This window comes from Schistocerca nitens, chromosome 3 (assembly GCF_023898315.1).
Source record: "Schistocerca nitens isolate TAMUIC-IGC-003100 chromosome 3, iqSchNite1.1, whole genome shotgun sequence".
In the NCBI taxonomy this organism is placed as follows: domain Eukaryota; kingdom Metazoa; phylum Arthropoda; class Insecta; order Orthoptera; family Acrididae; genus Schistocerca; species Schistocerca nitens.
The window spans coordinates 233,052,361-233,072,916 of NC_064616.1; the positions used below are offsets into that span (position 1 = coordinate 233,052,361).

Sequence of the window (20,556 nt, forward strand, 5' to 3'; positions counted from 1 at the left end):
GATTCGACCTCGGGACCTTCGCCTTTCGCGGGCAAGTGCTCTACCAACAGCGCTACCCAAGAACGACGCACGCCCCGTCCTCACAGCTTTACTTCTGCCAGTACCTCGTCTCCTACCTTCCAAACTTAGCAGAAGCTCTCCTGCGAACCTTGCAGAACTAGCACTCCTGAAAGAAAGGAGATTGCAGAGACATGGCTTAGCCACAGCCTGGGGGATGTTTCCAGAATGAGATTTTCACTCTGCAGCGGAGTGTGCGCTGATATGAAACTTCCTGGCAGATTAAAACTGTGTGCCGGACCGAGACTCGAACTCGGGACCTTTGCCTTTCGCAGGCAAATGTTCTACCAACTGAGCTACCCAAGCACACAGTTTTAATCTGCCAGGAAGTTTAATATCAGCGCACACTCCGCTGCAGAGTGAAAATCTCATTCTGGAAACATCCCCCAGGCTGTGGCTAAGCCATGTCTCTGCAATCTCCTTTCTTTCAGGAGTGCTAGTTCTGCAAGGTTCGCAGAAGAGCTTCTGTTAAGTTTGGAAGGTAGGAGACGAGGTACTGGCAGAAGTAAAGCTGTGAGTACGGGGCGTGAGTCGTGCTTGGGTGGCTCAGTTGGTAGAGCACTTGTGTTGGACGGAGAGAAGTTTAATAAGTGTAATCGTACAGCCGAGGGCTGTGTCTATCGCTGTTCGGCGTCAGAGTTCGCTACATATGTCTCCCGCTGCATTGCTCAACAATCATCCTGCAGCTCAGGTGATCGAAATTCAGAATGCCAGTGCACACTACCAGATATGAAAGAAAACGCTTTATTGTTCTAATTACGCGTCGAAATTGTCATGAAAAAAACCATCATCCATAAGTAATGGGTCATAATGCAACACACGTACCTGCGACTGGGAAAAATCATTGTCCCAAATGATCTCACCAGGAGAGAGGGGCGGCAGTTGCACATGTGTTCTCCCCAATGAGCGGTCATGAACTTATCAATTTAGAGCCAACCTTCCTCCCCCGTACCACCCCTCATCCCTCCCTCTCCCCACCACAGGCCTGTTCTATCTTATCACTGATGGTCCAGAAAGAGATACTCTGGTGGCAGTGACATACTGTCTCTGGTCTGCGGAACTCAGTCACAGATGGACGCCTCCTGCAATCTATTAAAGATATTTCTCAGAAAGACTGTACCCCTTCTGGAACAACAACGAAATTCCGGAAAAACCCTCCATATTGCTCTTTCAAACGAACAGCTGCTTCGATTGCGAGCTGTTCATCTAAACTGCAGCTGCACGCCCCCATGCCACCAGCGTACCGCCCCCGCAAGCGCCCGCCATTCTGCGAAAAAAATACTTCATAGTAACAGGTGTATTTAAAGTCAACACACTTCTTAATGTCAAGACACCTCTTATAAGCGAGCATCTATTGAAAAAAAAAAAAAAACACAATCGGGACGATAATAATGTCCTGTTTCCACGAAAATTTTCTTTTAATGTTTATGAGTAATATAGGTATAGTTTGAGAACATTCATCGTGTTCAAATTATAAATTGACATGCATGAGGGCATTACTTTCTTTCCATATGGTTGAATTATCAGTATAGAACGGCATCTATACAGTCATTCTTGTAAGTTCGACTACAGGATACAATTCTCATCTCTCTCTCTCCCTCTTCTTCCCTCCTCCCCCACCCCCCTCCCATTAAAAATTATGCTCTGACTGCATTCACTTTCAACCCTCCTCCTCCCACTGCAAACTACGTGAGTCTTCGTAACAAATACTTCAACAAAGGCAATATTAGTATTACACAGAAATGCTGTGTTAAAACAGGAGAAGAATCAATGTGTTTATCAGACATAAGCCATTTCTTAGCATATTCTGTAGGGGAGTGGATTGATTCCACACACTACCTAGCATCAGATCATTACTTCTGTGTGCAGGAGGAATGCTACAAGGGCCATGATGATGCTACTGTAAACAGCAATTAGATTGTTACATCTCCTTTGGCTACTGATTGTGCTTACTCCATCCTAAGAAGTCAGTGTTTCTTCATACGCATTTTCGAGGAGCTGGGCGTTGGCTTTAACTCGATGTATAAACTATCGGAAATATTCATGTCGTTTTTCCCACGCTCTATTTCCTAGTGTGGCATAGCTGCATCTGTCAAAACCACTGCTACTACTAATAAGCATGTCTCACATGCGAAATGTGATTGAGGGTACGTACGTTTCAGACATAGAAAAAGGCATATAAAATCCACCAGTTTCGTAAGAGAAAGAGCAGCAGTCTCCCACCTTCATTATAGTTGGTTTGTAAGTAGCTCGAGTACCGGATAAACGTCAACTATGGCATCGCAGTAAGGAACAGCTCGGTCGCTTCCTAGGACATCAGAATAGTGTAGAAGGAAGTAATTTTATCATCTTAAAGTTTGTCACCATAGTAATTGGTGTAGAAAACTTGCACGTGCATGGTGGTTGTATGTCAGACGGTGGACATATATGTCCTGCATTAGAGTATTAAGAGCATTACATTCTACACGACTAATACTTTGGAAACCAAATGGGTTTAACAAAAATGGCTCTGAGCACTATGGGACTCAACTGCTGAGGTCATTAGTCCCCTAGAACTTAGAACTAGTTAAACCTAACTAACCTAAGAACATCACACACATCCATGCCCGAGGCAGGATTCGAACCTGCGACCGTAGCGGTCCCGCGGTTCCAGACTGCAGCGCCAGAACCGCGCGGCCACTCCGGCCGGCGTGGGTTTAACATCATAGGGTTTTAAGCGCGGAACTGTGTAGCCATTCGAGTGTGTGTTTATGCTTAATAACCATTTCTCTCGTACAGCCACTGAAACCAGACACTGGAATAATACTCCAGAATTGATAACACAGTTGACTTAGGTAAAATTTTTCAAACTCCATGCGTCTGGAGCTCCATCATGTATAAACCACACGTTTTTTCTTAACTGTTCATTATACCGCCATGACACTCTCATGTCTACTATATACCGATAAGGGGTGCTAACCTTGCGGCGGTGCGATTTCTTTCTGGTTTTTTTACCAGCACCTATCTGTGAACTCGACACAGCAGATCACCGGTAGGAAAGCCGAGCAGAAACCTCCCGCACTGCGACGCGCACCAGGCTGCGTACAATGTAACCATTCTAAAAATCGGGAAAAGGTCATAATTTCGAATGAAAGGTGGAAATACTGGCAAAACTTCGGTATATGATGAAGTCAAGAGTTACACGTTCACTGCCAGGCCCATGCTAATCCTAACACATGCACAAACCCTTTCACTCATGTTAGCAAGTTTATGGTAATGTATTTCCTGAAATTTGAAAAGCTACTAAGCACGGATTGTTCTTAAATGAAAACGCTCACAATACTATTAAGTATATCAGTGCTTAATGCACTCAGGTTTTTAGTCACCGATCTGCTCAATATCCCATGCGGAATTACAGTCTTTTCTCACATTGTACTTTCTAAAAAAAAAAAAAAACCGGAATAAATATGCCTTCACTTTAAAGCGCTTTTGAGGCATGCAGCACAACTAAAACCGGCAAACTACAACTTCCTTCGGAGCTCATACTACACATGACCACACCATTGAAAGGCTGGCCTCCAACCACTTTAGACTGCTGTAAGCATTCTCTATCTCCAAGAGAAAAGACGCGCAAAGGATACTCCCTTCTGATTGGTCAGTCTTCTTTAATGCCAATAGAAAAATATTATTCTCCCGCGTTAGTCCGCGCTTTTCATGGCTAACCCATCAACAAATAACACACTTTCGAATTGTACTTTTTCTCGAAATAAATATTTAACATTGTGATATTTTATTTATAGTTAACATTATTAACTATTTTCATTTGCACTAGAATTAGCTTTTCTTTTACCATAAACTTACTTAAGATATTATGATACACAATTCCCCGTCGTCTGCATTCACACTGCCTGAAAAGATTCTCACGCTAGTTCGCACAGCGTTTGTCAGTATAACTATGATATACATATCTACTTTAGACCACATCTACGCATCATTCACACTATTGAAAACATATACAAAACTGTACAAACACAAATAAACAAAAAAGCCTTCAAGAAATAAACAGAATATCATCATCATCATTTTCTTTGGGCCTTTGTGTCACTTGAATGGGGGTCGGCCTTGTTACTATGGATTTGGCGATGTTAGTGTCAGAGCGTGGCTGGATGCCCTTCCTGTCGCCACCTCATACCCCCCAGGATGGAATTAGTGTACCCCAGCTGTCTGCATGAAATAGCGCGATCGTTTCCAAAAGTCTGCGAGTCGTGTAACTGAGGCGGGACACATAGTTACCACTTTTATGCAGTGTCTCTTTGCATCACTTCTTATCTTTTACCACTATTGAACAGAAATAACAAAAATTATTTACAATATATATAGTTTCCACATTCATTCATATTCCTTTCCTAATAAATATTTTTCAGCTTTATACACGTATATTTTTCGTCATATTTGCTAAACTTCCTTTAACTATGTGGCCACTCTATACCCCTTTTTATCATTACAACACGCCTTTACCTGACCACTACACTTTCGTGTTCATCATCAAAATTTCCTTTATTAACTACACTTGTCACATCTGGTTACTTTCATTTCCCTACATTAACATACTTATGTCGTCACTTCACTCCATTACAATTTGACCCTCATTTCTCTCACCATAAATATTATTTCGTCATAAGATACCTTAACGCTGTCTGAGGCTCTCAAATGCTTTACCTACACTGATACATAAAGATGATAGATTCAGCTCAGAATGACAGAGGAGGAAGATTGACAATACAAAAACAAACTGAAGTAACATTGTTAATAACTCGAGCACCTGGTGTTCATCAAACACCTGGCATTGCATAGGGTGCAATAACCTCTGAGGTCTCCAAGCTTAGCTCACATCTAACTTTGGACTAATGTATCTTTTCAGATCGATGACATTTCCTAAGTTCAATGGTTTCATTTCCTCAGGGTCCACCCCCACATCATCCCCATACTCATTGTAGCCTTCTAAATCCTCCGTCCTTCTACAATACATAATTGGTATACTGGCTACTTCTTCTTTGGTCAAATTATTTTTCCGAAAAATTGTGCAACCACATCGTTCCCATTTATTTATAAAATTACTACATTTTCATTAAAATTTGATCTCCCTTTGTACTGGTTGAAGAAATCTAAACCAATTAGCCTTTTTATACGTAGATCAGGCATTATAAGGAAGTTATGGAGTAGCTGCACACCATTTATTTTCACTTGCAACAGAACTTCATGTTTAAGTGGTTTTTTAACTTTTCCTGTATCTACAACTATCTGCACCCCCATTACTGGCATTATTACAAGTTCATTTCTATTTGGCAAATCTTCTAACCAACTTTTACTCGCAGCACATAAATCACTGCCACCATCTGCTAAACGCTGTACTTCTCGCTACACACTTGCAGACTAATTATTGGCTGACTCAGCACCTTCCTTTCATTGCTAGCGTCAGAACCCTCCTCCAACAAATCGTTCACCATCTCCCTTTTACCGAAACCTCCCTGTTTCCAGAAATTACACAGATTTTTGCTGAATTACCTTCATCATTTTCTCCCCCAAACTAACTATTCTGTCCACTAATGACAACTCAACATTTTTATTGGCCTTCCGCCATTCTCCCTTTGCTCTGTCTCTTCCTTTTTTCCACAATTACTTGGCTGGCCCCCATTTTGGTCATCATTTTCCTGCCTCTCCCTTATAACCTCACAAACGTCGTCATTTATAGACACTAGTATTTCTTCTACACTGACATCACTAATCTCCTGTAATTCTGCAGTTTCTGTACTTTCTCCTTCCACAGAAAATGACTCGACTTCAACATTGTTGCTGAAGACTTTCTGGCAATCAGGTTCTGTGGCCTTTTCCGATAACAAATCACCCATTTCGTCTGCAATACAGTGCTTATGTTGTTTGAGTCTGTCCAAGAACTCCCCTAAACCTTCGTTAAACATATTTTAATGTAGCTCGTTTCGTCTGTTGTTACTACCTTCTTCTGCTCCTCACTTATAACCCCTGTTGGTTTACTTCTAAGACTTACAAAGAGTTTTGCTAGCGAGATAAAATTACTACTTCCCGTCTCATAAACGCTAGCCCTTTCACAGTCGTAATTTAGTTTAACGGATTCTGGAATTCTGTACCATTTCTTGCATTTACCCCCATTTGCTGTCGCCTTGGCGCAAAATCGTCCTCTCGCACCGCAGAATACGATCGATAACTGTGCACCTGCTCCCAGTTATTTCACCTATCATTTGCTGGATACCGCCACTTCCCGACACCTCTGCTCCTGCTGTTTCCACAGTACACGCCAGTTCTGTTAAAGGTTACATTCTGCCGCGGTTCTGCATTATTGGTTGGTCTTACACTATGATTTGCATGCTCCTCTTCATGCAACAACTTCTCAACTCTCTCCAAATAACTAATGAATTTATGAAAGTCATCCCTCGGAGCAGCAATAGTTCTGTTTCGACAGTTCATGGGCAGTTTACCTTCCAGGCCCATAACAATTTGTTCTGGCTTGACATTATTGTTCAAATATGACAACTTTGTCATCCACTTTAACACAAACTTTTTTACACTTTCCTTTCTGGGATTAAACTTTTCCGCAGCCCAGAAGCTATTTAACAACACCATTTGCTTTTGCTTGCCCCAATATTCTTTAAACATCGCCTCTGTACATTCATCTAGAGAATGGTACTGTTCAGTAGCGATAATCCCCCAAATTCTAGCCTTTCCCAAGAATTTAGACGTAATAAACCCTATTTTTTGTCTGTCTGACCACAAACTAGGTAGAACACCTTCAAAGTCATTCCAAAGTTCTTTTGGACGTACATTTCCTGTTGGATAAAAACGTAAAAACTGCCTGTTAGCAGACGATTCTGCTACAAAACTACACCTACTACTGTTAGTTCCATGTCTGAGGTTAGTTTCAAATTGGCATAATCTACTGCTATCATCATGCAACTTATTTTCAACCTTTTCTACCTGGTTAGTGAGCTGAAGAACATTTTCTCCAGACACACCCACTCGGTCAGACACATTCATACATTTGACATATTCAGAACTGATTTTACTGTCTAACAATTTGTGATCATTACACACATAGACTCTACCGCCGCTATTTTGACCTCTACTTTCTATACACTTTCTCTTATCAAATCTACCCTTTGTTTCTTTCCAATAGCAACTTTTTTCAAAGCATCTGTTAATTCACTTCATACAGTTTTAATGGAGTGTTGGCAGTTATTCTCAACCTGAGAAATTTTGCCATCTACTATACTCTCTAACGACTTCAAATCATTTTTCTACATTTATCTTAAAACCAGAGTCTGCTTTTCAACTTTTCATTAAAATCACTAGTCTGCTTTTCGACTTTTTCATCGTGTTTACTGATTTTCTGATTAAAATCTCTGGTTTGCTTTTCAATCTTCTTACCAATTGTTTCAGCCAAATTAGTATGTCCATCTTTTATAGAAACCATTAACGCTGCAAACATTTCTTGCATACTCCCTGGTTCTATTTGCTGCATTACTGTTTCCTGTTTATCTTGTTCCACAGGTACTATACCAAATTCGGTATCCACATTTGACACATTTGTTTCCGTAACAGAGCCTTGGATGAGCACTGGACATCTACTACTTGTCACTGTGGAACATGGGTCTAAACGTAGAGGTCATCACCTTTTGTTTGGAGACATTCCTCAGTGCTGCAGACACATCCTATTTCCACATGCTGCAATGCCCTCCACATTTTTTTCACCAATAAGATGACAGTACCTGTTTTTGTTTCTACTACCACACACATGTTGTGAACAGCACCCTTCAGCTGTAGTCAACACTGGAACAGTGATCACGTACGTGACTGCAAAATGAGGTAACAATGCTCTTGGTCTCTACAAAATGGAACACTGAGACATCTGCTACCCTGTCACTGTAGAAGATGAGATTAAATGTATAGGTCATCACCTTCAGACAACTGTTTGGAAATGCTCCACAATGCCACGAACTACTCCAGTTTCCATATGTTACGATGTCTTCCACATTTTTATCGATAAGAGCCATCGCCTCTGTGTTTTATTTCTACCATCCCGTGTGTTGTGGGAGCAGCTTAGTTTACACCAAGCACTGTCCAGCTATCTGTGAGAGTCAATGGACTGAAATCTGTTAATGTCGGTTTAGCACCTGACATGGACCAAGTCATAGTAAGAAAGCAAAATGTATGGCAGTGTACGAAACTGTAGTCATACACTGCTTGGATGTATTACAATTGAAAAACAATGTATGAAACGGCATATGAAAGAACAACATAGGACCCCTCTCTTGTGGCTGATAGTCTGTGGGATATGGTCTTCCTCCAGTACAGGCGACAAAACTTTACACAGGTCTGTGCAAGCGACTTCAATCATTGGCCACCTCCAATGGCCCCGTACATAGGTGTGTAATATGTTCGATGTCAACACGCAGACAGTATTTGTTTTTCGATACATCAGAAGAGAGAGAGATGCCGTAAATTGTTATAGGAGGTTCTATTACAAGGAATGGTATGACTGGTTAAAGTTTGGATGCAGATATTTTGCAGCTTTTTTACCTACTCTGGATGTTACAAAATAATGATAAGGAATGCTCTTGAATGCAATATATGACTGTATAGACGCTGATTTGTATCGGTACTTCATACATCTGCAATGAAAGTAATACCCTCATGTATGATAGTTTATAATTTGAACATGTAGAATGCTCTCAAACAACACTGATTTTGCTCATAAAACTAAGAGAAGTCGACTGTATCTATTCTCGTGGAAGCAAGACTGTTTTTTTTTTATTATTATTGTAACGATTGTGTGTTAAAAATATATATTACCGCAAGTCCCATTTTATTTCATACTTCATAATCTCTAATAAAGTAGCCACCAATTGAAATATAGCTCCTTGTGGAACTTAGAAATGATAGTACTTTTCCCGACATGTGAGTAGATTGCGTGAAACAGGCTGGTCTCTGATGATCAAATTGCTTATGAAACAACAACACAAGAATCTGCTGCTATTGCGAATGATGATCTGTTTAGTGGTTATACACAGGTCGCCAGAGGCGAGCTATGGGGCAAAAAAGTCAGACGTCAGCATGCATATGGTATTTTTTTCGATGTATTGGTGAAATCTTATAGCGTTCTATTACAAGGCATGCTCTCACGATTGTTTTTGTAAACGTCAATGGGATATAGCAATGCACTGGTAAAACGTGACCTGCCATAGTGTACAAAACAATAATGTCCTCTTAGTGTATAACTTGTTGTTGTCCAGCGTAAAGGGATTGCATTTTTTCTGACATGTAACCAAATGAAGTGAAGGGCTGTATTTTCTAATATTATTTCACATTCTGAAATGTTTGTAATAAATACGTGCATGGCAATTTATGCACATACATTCATTTTAACGCAATGGACGTCCTCAAGTGATGTAAGTTTGCCCAGAAAACTGAAAGAAATCGTTTAACAGTGTTTTTTTCATCGGAGTTTAAATTCTCGCTTTTTTTACTCTGATAACGGTTTCGAAATAATATGTGGGTATTCTGCAGTGATCCATAGTCTTTGCAGCAAAATAGTGGAAGTTTTTTTTCGATTTTACGAAGGGTGGACATGTATAGGAGATGTGAGCTAGATTAATACTTCTGTCAGATGTATAGCACTGACCACTGCAGTTTGGGCATCTGTAATTGGCAGCAGTGCTGTAGGTGGGGGGAGATAGAGATGTGAAGTGTATCCTGCAGTCGAATGTAAAAGAACAACTGGTACATTGATAATCCAACTGTCTGAAAAAAAAATGGTTCAAATGGCTCTGAGCACTATGGGACTTAACATCTATGGTCATCAGTCCCCTAGAACTTAGAACTACTTAAACCTAACTAACCTAAGGACATCACACAACACCCAGCCATCACGAGGCAGAGAAAATCCCTGACCCCGCCGGGAATCGAACCCGGGAACCCGGGCGTGGGAAGCGAGAACGCTGCCGCACGACCACGAGATGCGGGCAACTGTCTGAAAAGCATGTAATGTTGTGCACAACAATTTATAACTTGAACATGATGAATGTCTCAGACTATACCGATTTTGCTCATGAAAGTAAAAGGAAATGGACTGCACCTATTTTCATGGAAACATGACATTTATTATCATTGCGATTGTGTTTTCTTTTTCCTTTTTAATAGATGCTCGCTTATAAGAGGTGTAATGACATCAAATACAATTTTTACAATGAAGTGCCTCATAGATTGGTGAGCCCTTGTGGGGATGGTATACCAGGGGCGTAGGTGGCATGCAGTTGCAGTCTGGGCAAGCAGCTCATAGTTGGAGTATCCATCATTTATTCCGCTTTTGTCTGTGGCCCACCAGAGTCGCAGCCTATTGTGTATGTCGGCATTAGCAGCACGGACCGACTGCCTTGACGTCTGGCTATGGCCTGCCACATCTATCTGTTGGGACAGGTGCTGCAGGCATGCAGAACCAGTAGCAGCTGTCCATTTGAAGAAAGTAATATGGAGGGTTTTCCAGAATTTCGTTGTTGTTCCAGATGGGGTACAGTCTTTCTGAAAAATATCTTTAACAGATTCATGCGGCATCCATCTGTGACCGACTTCCGCAGACCAGAGACAGTATGTCACTGCCACCAGATGGATCTCTTTCTGGACCATCAGCGACAATATGGAACAAGCCAATATCCCCTACCCAAGGTGGGAAGAGGGAGGAATGAGGGATGGTAGGGGGGAGGTAAGATTGGCTCTAAGTTCGTTGGTTCATGACCGCACATCAAGGAGAACACATGTGCATCTGCCGCCCCTCTCTCCTGGTGCAATATTTTGGGACACTGATTTTTCCCAATCGCAGGTGCATGTGTTGCATTATGACCCATTGTTTATGAGTGCTGTTCTTTTTTCACGACAATTTCGATGTGTAATTAGAACAGTAAAGCATTTTCCTTCGGTTTTGGTACTGTGTATTGGCATCCTGAATTTCGATCACCTGAGCTGCGGGATGATTGTTCAGCAATGCAGCGGGAGGTGTCTGTACCGAACTGTAACATCAGACAGCGATAGACACAATCCACAGCTGTATGCACACAGATAATAAACTTATCAAACTTCTCTCTGTCAAACACCAGCATCTCGTCAGTTGTGCACAATTCCTACCAAAAATAAAGATAGTACCTTCCACTCCTGCCTCTTTCCCACTGTCTTGTAGGTGAAGGGATCGTCCTATGTAGAGTTTGAGTACGTCTGCCCCTAGTTTCAGTGGCAGAGTGAATTTTTTCCCCGGCAGTTTTATGACATGAGATGTATTGCGATTTTAGGTGCTCCTTGTCTAGAGCGGTATGCATATAGTTCTTTAATTAGGACAAAACTTAATGGTTAATTACATATTTAAGACACATTTTTACTTCAGTTTCCCAACCATAATAAATGAACGACAGTAACCTAACCTTCCTCTCCTGCATCTGGACAGTTTCCATGTGTTTGGATGTGCACTTGTACTTTCTATCCAGAAGGAAGAACTTTGAGTCCCGTAAAGGCATCGCTATTTTGAATTTGCCGTCAATTTCCGGGGGAGTAGTTCGGGTGAGATGTCAGCACAACCCTAGAACAATGAAATTCCTGCTATTTTTGAAATTACCATCATTTTTTTTAATTTCCCACCGAATTTAGAATTTCCTGGCAAAAGGGTATGTGGAGGAGGGGGAGGTATTGGGAGGGGGAGGAGGGGGAGGAGTGGGGAGCTACGTGCTTGCAGGGGAAAACAAATGACGTGACCCAGGGTGGGTGACCAGGTGGGGGATAATTTATTGCTCAATTTGATTAATATGCATATCAATTTGATATGAAATATGCGCCAGCACCGCCATCATCCCACTCCTAAGGCAGCCCTATGACGTGATAGTTTAAGATAGCGATCCAAGATCGCTGACTTGGGATACTGACCCAGCCCTATGACATCATAATTGTAAAAGGTGCTCCAAGATTGCTGACCTGGAATACTTGCACAGACTTATGATCACAGAATGCCAATGGCTGACTTGGAATGCTGACTCAGACCTATGACATCATTCATGATGGTGATTCAACATAGTGGACCCTGGGATACTGACCCTGCCCTCTGATGTCAGAGTTCAAGGTGGCAATCCAAAATGAGTGACCTGATGATTCTGGCACAGCATGTATAGTTGTCATATTTCATATGTTCTAAGTATTGAATCGTATTCTGGTGGGAAATTAAAAAATCATTTCATGTGATGGTAGAGTCCACTTCTGCTATGGTTAGACAACTGCATTCACTGTTGGGAAAGGATAGAAATGTTTATGTCTTTGTTCAGATAAACACCACAAAGGGGAGAACCCCATCCATAGTCTCAAAATTCTCCACCATGTGTCGTCAGCCATGTAAGGCAGTACTCCATGTCAGACTGCTGAGGTCGCTGCCATCAGCTGACTGCACCACATTGCGCCCGTCTAGGCCATCTGCACAACGCTCTCCTCCACTATGTTTCTCTCAGAATCTACACCGCACTTATAAAGAGCCGAAAGACGTGAAAGGGAAGTAGAAGTTGAGATGGGAGTGCGACAGGACTGTAGCCTATCCCTGGTGATATTCAAACTGTACACTGAGCAAACTTTAAGGAAAATGAAGGAGAAATTTGAAAAGGCAAATGAAGTTAAGGGAGAACAAATAACAACTTTGAGGTTATCGAAGACAATGTAATATTGTCAAAGACAGCAAAACAGCTAGAACTAGAGATCAGAAACAGAACGAATATGAGTCTAATATTATCCGTTGCATTTTTCACTAATCGAGGCATTGCTATTACATCAGTGCTAACGGGCTTCCATCGTTCCCACTATAGTTGAGCTAGGATGACGAGTCAAAACTGTTGTACTAAGGCTGCTTCATACTTGTCGACTCGTTCTCTCTTAGTGAAGAATACAGCAGTGTAAGGCTAGTCGTGACTTACTATTAGTATGGAAGATGAGTACATGATCTGGCTGCATTAAAGTAGCACTGAAAAAATAACCGATGGTCGGCATTAGATGACCTTTAACGAAGCTGTGTATTGTGAGACTATGGAGGCTGTAAGACGAAAATCAATTCATGCTAATTACGCAATTGCAAATGCGTTCCTTTAGAGGAATGATGTCTGGAATAAGTTTCATGCTATAGTCCACGCTTCAGATGGAAGCGATACAAACTTCGTCCAATGCAAACAAAATTATTGTATCCTTGTTTATTCCACCTTCACCGAGAAAACATATGTGCTGAGTCAAAGAAAGCTCTGCACAGAGCAAATGCACTATTTTATTCCTGACCCAAAGAGCGCCTTGTTTCTGTATTCATTTGGTCACGGCAACTTGCGTTTATAAGCTAACAGCGAGTTGAATAGCTTATCAATTTTTTTAAATAATTAATCACCATCTAGAGATCACACTTCATTCTCACGCATATTTTCTGGTACTGCCGTTACAGAGCTGATAACGCCTCAAAAGTGTGCATATGTGAACGTAATTGTCAGACATTTTCTGAATAAATATTAAAATAAATTTACAGTAGGTTTCCAAAAAATTTTATCTATATAAATGTATGTATAAACAGTTTCGCACATGACGTAGCTTTACTAGCTAACAACATTCAAGAGTCTAGAAATCAAATAACAAGCCTACAAAATACAGCACAAAAAATTGGACACGTGATATCATTCGAAGAGACTGAGATAATGGTGACAGATCCACTAATAGTTAACCACATAACAGTAAATAATAGGAAAGTAAAAACAGTGAAACAATTAAAATACCTAGGATGAATTACAACATACAGCTTGGACGAGAAATGTGCATGGCAAGAAAGAACTGACAAAATGATAAAAGCTTAAAAATTAACGTGTTTTAAATACAGTAAAAATGTCTATCAGCTAGAGCTAAATTAATAACGGTGGTTCAACCAGACATTACGTACGGAAGGGAAAATGTTTTCAAAGTCACCCAGAAAAATGGAATCGACAGAATCCTAAAACTAGAGGGAAGAATAGTTAAAAATGCATAAATAACAAATATCCAGAAGTTGGACAGTGGCGGTTAGTGACAAATGAAGTTGTGCACAGTGAACAGATGCCTATTACAGATACTATTTTTGGGTCACATAATGAGGACGCCAGAAACAAGATCACTAAAAATATTATAGAGAAACTTTGGAACATGATGCAACAAGTAGGATGGATAAGGGAAATATGGGAGCATATGAAAGAGCTAGAATTTACCCTGGACGATTCGCAAAACAAAACTTAAAATATTTCAGAAACTGAGAAAATAATAAAATAGTATTTCAACCAAAAATAGACAAACGACAAGCATTAAAAAGGTATTTACAGATGAGAAACGACAAAAAAGATAAGAACAAATGAAAAGATACTGGTAAATTTGGAAAGAAAACCTAATGCGGAAGATGGGCAGAAAATGATGTACTGAAGTGCTCCAATGAAGCCGTAAAAGCAAAAGCAGGAGGTGAAGAAACAGTAAAATTTTCACAGGTGACCGATCAGCCATTATATTGGTACAATAATTGTCATGCTCAGTGGTTGCCTCCGTCATTTGGGCACCTAGGACATTTTCTGACATTTCCGTTTACATTTGAGAATGGCTATAAAGTCGAAATCATTATTTTCTGAAATAAATGAACAGTAATTTATAGTTCAATGGTAGAAATTTCTTTCAAAATGGTTGCATATGTAGCGGCAATTTATGCGAGTTCGCGGATATACTTGCGAACTCGTGTACTCGCTCTCCTTTCTGATCGAGTCGTGTCCATTTGTACCCGACAACATATTCAGGTGAGGACTGGTCTGCAGCGAGAACACGGAGAAACGAGTTCGGAGATGAAGTTACAGGACTCGCTGGAGAATTTCAGGCGAGTGTACGGAGCTTTTTTCTGATCTCTACCGGGAACAAGGTCGGCCATTGTGCGTCAAACTGCACGCAGACACAATGTGCAGGCTGCGTGCAGGCCGAGACTCGGTCAGCCCGAGTTGTCTCGGTTTTCCTCTGCACTTCATTTAGCATTGCGGTGCGGTGGTTTTCGACCGGTTCGACTTTCTTCATTTCGGCAGAATCGTGGTGTCAGTGTTGTGTACTATCCGCTATTTGTTCAAGGTATTAAATAAGTTCACAGGTCACGTTGTTGTTAGAACACAACAGAGGAAATCTAGCGATATATTGTCACGTGCCTTGGAAATGAATGGCTACAACAAGAGAAGAGTATAAGAAGTCTCGATATCTGTTACGCAGTATACAGTCGCATAATGGAGGGATACCGCAAATTTGCTATGGAGCAACATTAGAACACCAGGAAGAAAGAATTTAAAGATTTAGCTGACAAAGAACGAGCAAAAAATTACTACAGACAGCACTTTGTGCTAAATTTGCAGGCATGGAGCATGTGATGATATTGAGGACCTGGAAACAACAACAGCGTAAATCTATTTACGCTATTGTTGCAGTGCCATCTTTTTTGAAATCTACTCAGTCTCCGCTATCCAGTAATCTGGGTCTTAGTTCTGTATACCTCTCCTAGAGGTCATCAGCTTACGAAGTGGACAGCTGTGCGTGCCACGATTATTTCACGGAACCAAGCAATCTCGCATTAGTGGCGTTAGTTGGAGAACATGGCAGCGACATGTGAGATGTCTGCAGATGTAAGTGTAATAAATAATTACTGAGAATCCTACACAAGTGAAGGTGATTCAGATAACTGCAGTAAAAAGGAAGACACAGGTGTTGAAATTTGTGAACCTTTGTGTAAACGTAGAATATGGAAACGAGACATTAGGGCTTGGAAAAGAAGTATCGCAAAACGTGACAGAAACCGCGAGAAAAGTTACATTCTCTTACGATTGGAAATGAAGTGGAAAAGAAGAGGTTCTAGAAAGCCGACAAATGCTGCAGACAAAGGTAAAATTGTTTCTGTATTTTATTAGCCTCCATCAGTAATATTAAGGGTAAAAATACATATTAATGGTAATTTCGTAAATATTATCTTTTCCGGTATTTTTGAACTACTGACTATGATGAGCAAAAGCAATACTGAAAACTGTTTTGTGATAGTGGGGCTAAATTATTGCAAGATGTAATGTTACTTAGATATGTAAAGAGGAAGGATGACGTTTTCATAAGAAAGAAAGAAGCAAAGAGATCGACCATTTGTGGAATTACGTCGTACAGCTGCAAAAAGACGATAAGACTATTTGCTGGCAATTTTTACTCTCCACGTTACAAATTTCAGAAATGAGATTGAGGACTGTGCAGAATTCTTTAAAAGCAGGTCAGTTATTATTATTATTATTTTCAGATTTAATTCTCTACTTTTACCACAGAGGCATACTCGACTTAACATATTCCAAATAACGAAAATATAACAAAACAGAGTATTGTGACACAGGAATGTAAGAACAAATAAAGGGACAACTTTGACACTGGATTAATTTTTTTAACTGGATAACTGAATCACTGAATGTTTTTCAGATGATCTAATAGAAGAGCGGAGGGAAAAATCAATTGACGAAATGGACGATGTCTTGAAAAAAAGTTACAGGACAAATATCAACAAAACTAGCGTAAGAGTAGATGAATTTAATCGAATTTAATCAGGCAATGCTGAGGGAATGAGATTAGGAAATGAGATATCAAAAGTAGTAAACGAGTTTTGGTGTTTGGCCATCAAAATAACTGATGATGGTTGAAACAGAGAGGGTACAAAATGCGAACTTGCAATAGCAAGAAAAGCGTTTCTGAAAAAAAGATAGGTTTAAGTGTTACAAAGTCTTTCCTGAAGATGTTTCTCTGGAGTGTAGCACTGCACAGAAGTGGAAGTGACACTTGGGGAAAAAACTGTTGAGAGGAAGAGAATAGAAGTGTTTGGAATTTGGTGCTATAGAAGAATGTTGAAGATTAATGGATAGTTTGAATATCTAGAGAGGAGATACTGAATCGAAATGGGGAGAAAATAAATTTATGATTTAGGAGACAACACAACTAAAAGAAGGGATTAGTCGATGGGACACATCCTAATGCATCAAGGAATCGTTTTTTTTTTTGGGGGGGGGGAGGGGGAGTAAAATTGTAGAGGGAGGCTAGGGCTTGACTATAGTAAGCAAATTCAAATGGTTCTATCTATCTATTGCTTGAGCCTTTGTCCAGCAATTTGAGCAGGGTCGGCGCTGTTACAATCGGATTTAGCATGGTTATTTCGAAGGGGTGGCCGGATGCCCTTCCTCCCTCCACCCTGTACCCCCTGGGATGGAATCAGTGTACCCCAGCTGTCTGTGTCTAGTGTAAATCATTAAATAGTGCAAACGTGTTTCAAATGTCTGCGAGTAGTGTAACTGAAGCGGGACGTCGGTACCAGCCCAGTATTCACATAGGGGATGTGGGAAACCGCCTAAAAACCTCATGCAGGCTGACCACACAGGTCCTCGTTGTTAATGCGCCGGGCGGATTCGATCCGACGCCGGCGCACCTACCTGTATTCAGGAAGCAGAGCATTAGCGCTCTCGGCTAATCTGGCGGGTTGTCAAACTCAAATGGATGTAGGCTGCAATATTTTTGCGTAGATGAAGATGCTAGCAGAGGAGATAGCGTCAAGAGGTGCATCGAATAAGTTTTAGGACTGAGTATCATAACAAAAACAAACACGTTTTGCACAATATGCTAACATGTTGCTGTCACTGTATGAGCTTAATATTTTTTTATCCTGCAATGCAGTAACCAGTGCATTGTGGTTCGAAGGCAATGATCCTGGTGGACTAGCGTATTCAAATCAATCCTAAAATCGACAGAATGCCATTGGATGAACTACAATGTTGTCTGTGTATCCAAATAGTTCATGCAAAAATCTGGCAACCACTATTAATTTTTCGGGGGAAATACATACGAATTCTGGACTATAATATGTCATAACTATGTGGAAACTATTTTCGAAGATTAGGAGTCATACTGTAGCGAAAGGTACTCCTACACGAGGTTAGTTACATGACGGGACAGGCTGGTTGTAACTTTCCAGGATGAACAGTAATGGGTGCTGGAGACTTCCGATCATGTAGTGAACAAAGAACCGAGGAAGGAAATCTATAATTCAGATAACGCATAGAACAACACATTCTGTTTCGGAGCAATGAAAAATATTTGTGTCAAAATATCAGGTAACTAAAGGTACTACATTCAACGAGCACCTCGGCAAGTTTTCTATTGAAAGAATGAATTTTTAAGAAAATGAGTATCGGACTTTTCAACGTCGGGCTAAATAAATGTCGTGTGGCTAGGGCCTCCCGTTGTGTACACTGGTCGCCGGGTGCTAGTCGTTCGATTCGACGCCACTTCCGCGACTTGGGTGTCGATGGGGATGAAATTATGATGATCAGGACAACACAACACCTAGTCCCCGAGCGGAGAAAATCGCCGACCCAGCTGGAAATCGAACCCGGGCCCTTAGGATTGACATTCTGTCGCGCTGACCACTCAGGTACCGGGGGCGGCTGATTTACTCACTGACGAATAGCGAATATCTTTGACGCACTGATAGCAGAACGAGATATTTTTTCATAGATAATGGGTATAAGCCCAAGCCACGAAAGGAAATATGCTCACTGTTATGAAAATTCGAGCAGCACGAGAAAGAGTTTTTCTCGTAAAAAAATCGCCTCAATGTGAAGAAATGACTGATAAATTTACGTAGTAACGTTTCGTCAGATTGTGCTTCAGTAATTGGGAGAATTATCATTAAAATCCCCGTCCACATTACACCTTGTCCTCGTAAAAGATGAAATCGCTGTTATTCGTCAATATTTAAACGGCAGCGATTTGTCATTTGTGATTCGACGAAGCAGATAGTCACAGTTTAAAGCTAAGTCTGTATTACAGTTTGTTCCTCTAACGGATAAAATCACTGTTGGTGGTCTGTGATATCGATGAAGCAGTTCAATTCGTATGACACCGTGTTTTGACAAGCTGAAGAAAAACAGACCTGATAAGATGGCCCACTGCCATTTCGCACGTCCTTGACTGTACTCATTACAGTTAACGACCTCTCTATGGCAGTCGCAACCTCGGGCAATAACCAAAGGACAGTATCTAAGCTGCGAGAGCCGCTGGTTTCTTGCGATCAGTTGCGCAGTTTCTACTCCGTAATCATGACGTGGTGTACCATTTGATATTATAAAACTAAGTCGTAAACAGATCAGACGGCCGATCGTGTAGCCCAGCATTAAAACTCTCGGAGTCCATTTCATCTGCCGAAAATGTTAAGGTCAGTGTGTTATAAGACGCTAAAAGGATTTTCCTTAATTTACTTGAAAAGAGTAAAACAGTAATTGGAGAATACCATGCAAATCGCCTGGAACAAACTGCTGAGAAAAAAACTAGATATTTGTTCTGGACTGCAAAAGAGAAATATCTTTCAGTGGATGAACGCATATGAGTACAATTGTTGAAACATTAGGTTAGATATCCTTTGACTTCCACGCTTCCACGTATTATTGTATTAATAAGAAATTTTTGGCTTGAACACTGTGGAGTTGAATGAAGGGATTTAGGAGGACCTTACAGCATCTAACTCCAGGGATGAATTATTCTTATTTGGAAAGTTTGACTAATTGCATTAACCTGAATATGGGACTACACAAAAAGTACTTTGATCTGACAAATACACTATGTCACGTTTTATGGTTGTTGTCAGGATCTTCAGTCGGAAGAGTGATTTGATGCAGCTGGCTACGCTTGTGTATCCTATGCAAACCTCATAATTCTCCAAATATATTTACCATCGCCAAGCCTTGGTCTGAATCTACAGTTATTATACTCCAAACATCTTTCCATTACCACAATAACGATTCCTCGGCTTCTCGGGATGTATCCAATTAACAGTTATTCGACCTAGTCATCAAATTTCCGTCATTATTCTGTAACAGCACAGTTCAAAAACTTCTATCCTCTTTCTGGTTCAACTGTTAATCGTCCTCGTTTCACTTCAATACAAGGCCATACACGAGACAAAGAATTCCATTTAAGATTTCCAATCAGTTAGAGTAGTATTTAGTGTTTACAAAATTTTGTTTCTTAGGAACGCTTTTCTTGCTGTTGCCAGCCTGCATTTTATATCTTCTATTTCGGCCATCATCAAATATTACTCTACTCAAATTTCAAACGTCATCTGCTACCTTCAGTGCCTTATTTCCTAATTTAATTCTCTTAACATGTCTGATTCTATTACACGTGTGTTGCTTTTGTTGATATTCATCTTATAATGTCTTTTCCATTCAACTGCCCTTGCGCCGGCCGCGGTGGTCTCGCGGTTCTAGGCGCGCAGTCTGGAACCGTGCGACTGCTACGGTCGCAGGTTCGAATCCTGCCTCGGGCATGGATGTGTGTGATGTACTTAGGTTAGTTAGGTTTAAGTGGTTCTAAGTTCTAGGG

At 40.8% G+C, this 20,556-nt stretch overlaps 1 protein-coding gene across 2 annotated transcripts in view; it reads left to right on the forward strand.

Annotated features, from left to right (window-relative positions):
• Positions 1-15,554: 15,554 nt before the first annotated feature.
• The window catches only part of LOC126248195 (hyaluronidase-like), a 347,681-nt gene continuing 342,679 nt past the window's right edge, over positions 15,555-20,556 (forward strand). Inside the window, exon 1 of one of the 2 annotated variants that reach the window (XM_049948992.1) lies at positions 15,555-16,041. Coding sequence is in view for 1 of the 2 variants with exons in the window: in XM_049948991.1 (XP_049804948.1) it covers positions 19,383-19,390 (8 nt within the window). In the remaining variant the exon portion in view is untranslated. Of the gene's footprint in view, positions 16,042-19,257; positions 19,391-20,556 lie in introns of those variants that run through there. The other variant, XM_049948991.1, reaches the window with a different exon arrangement.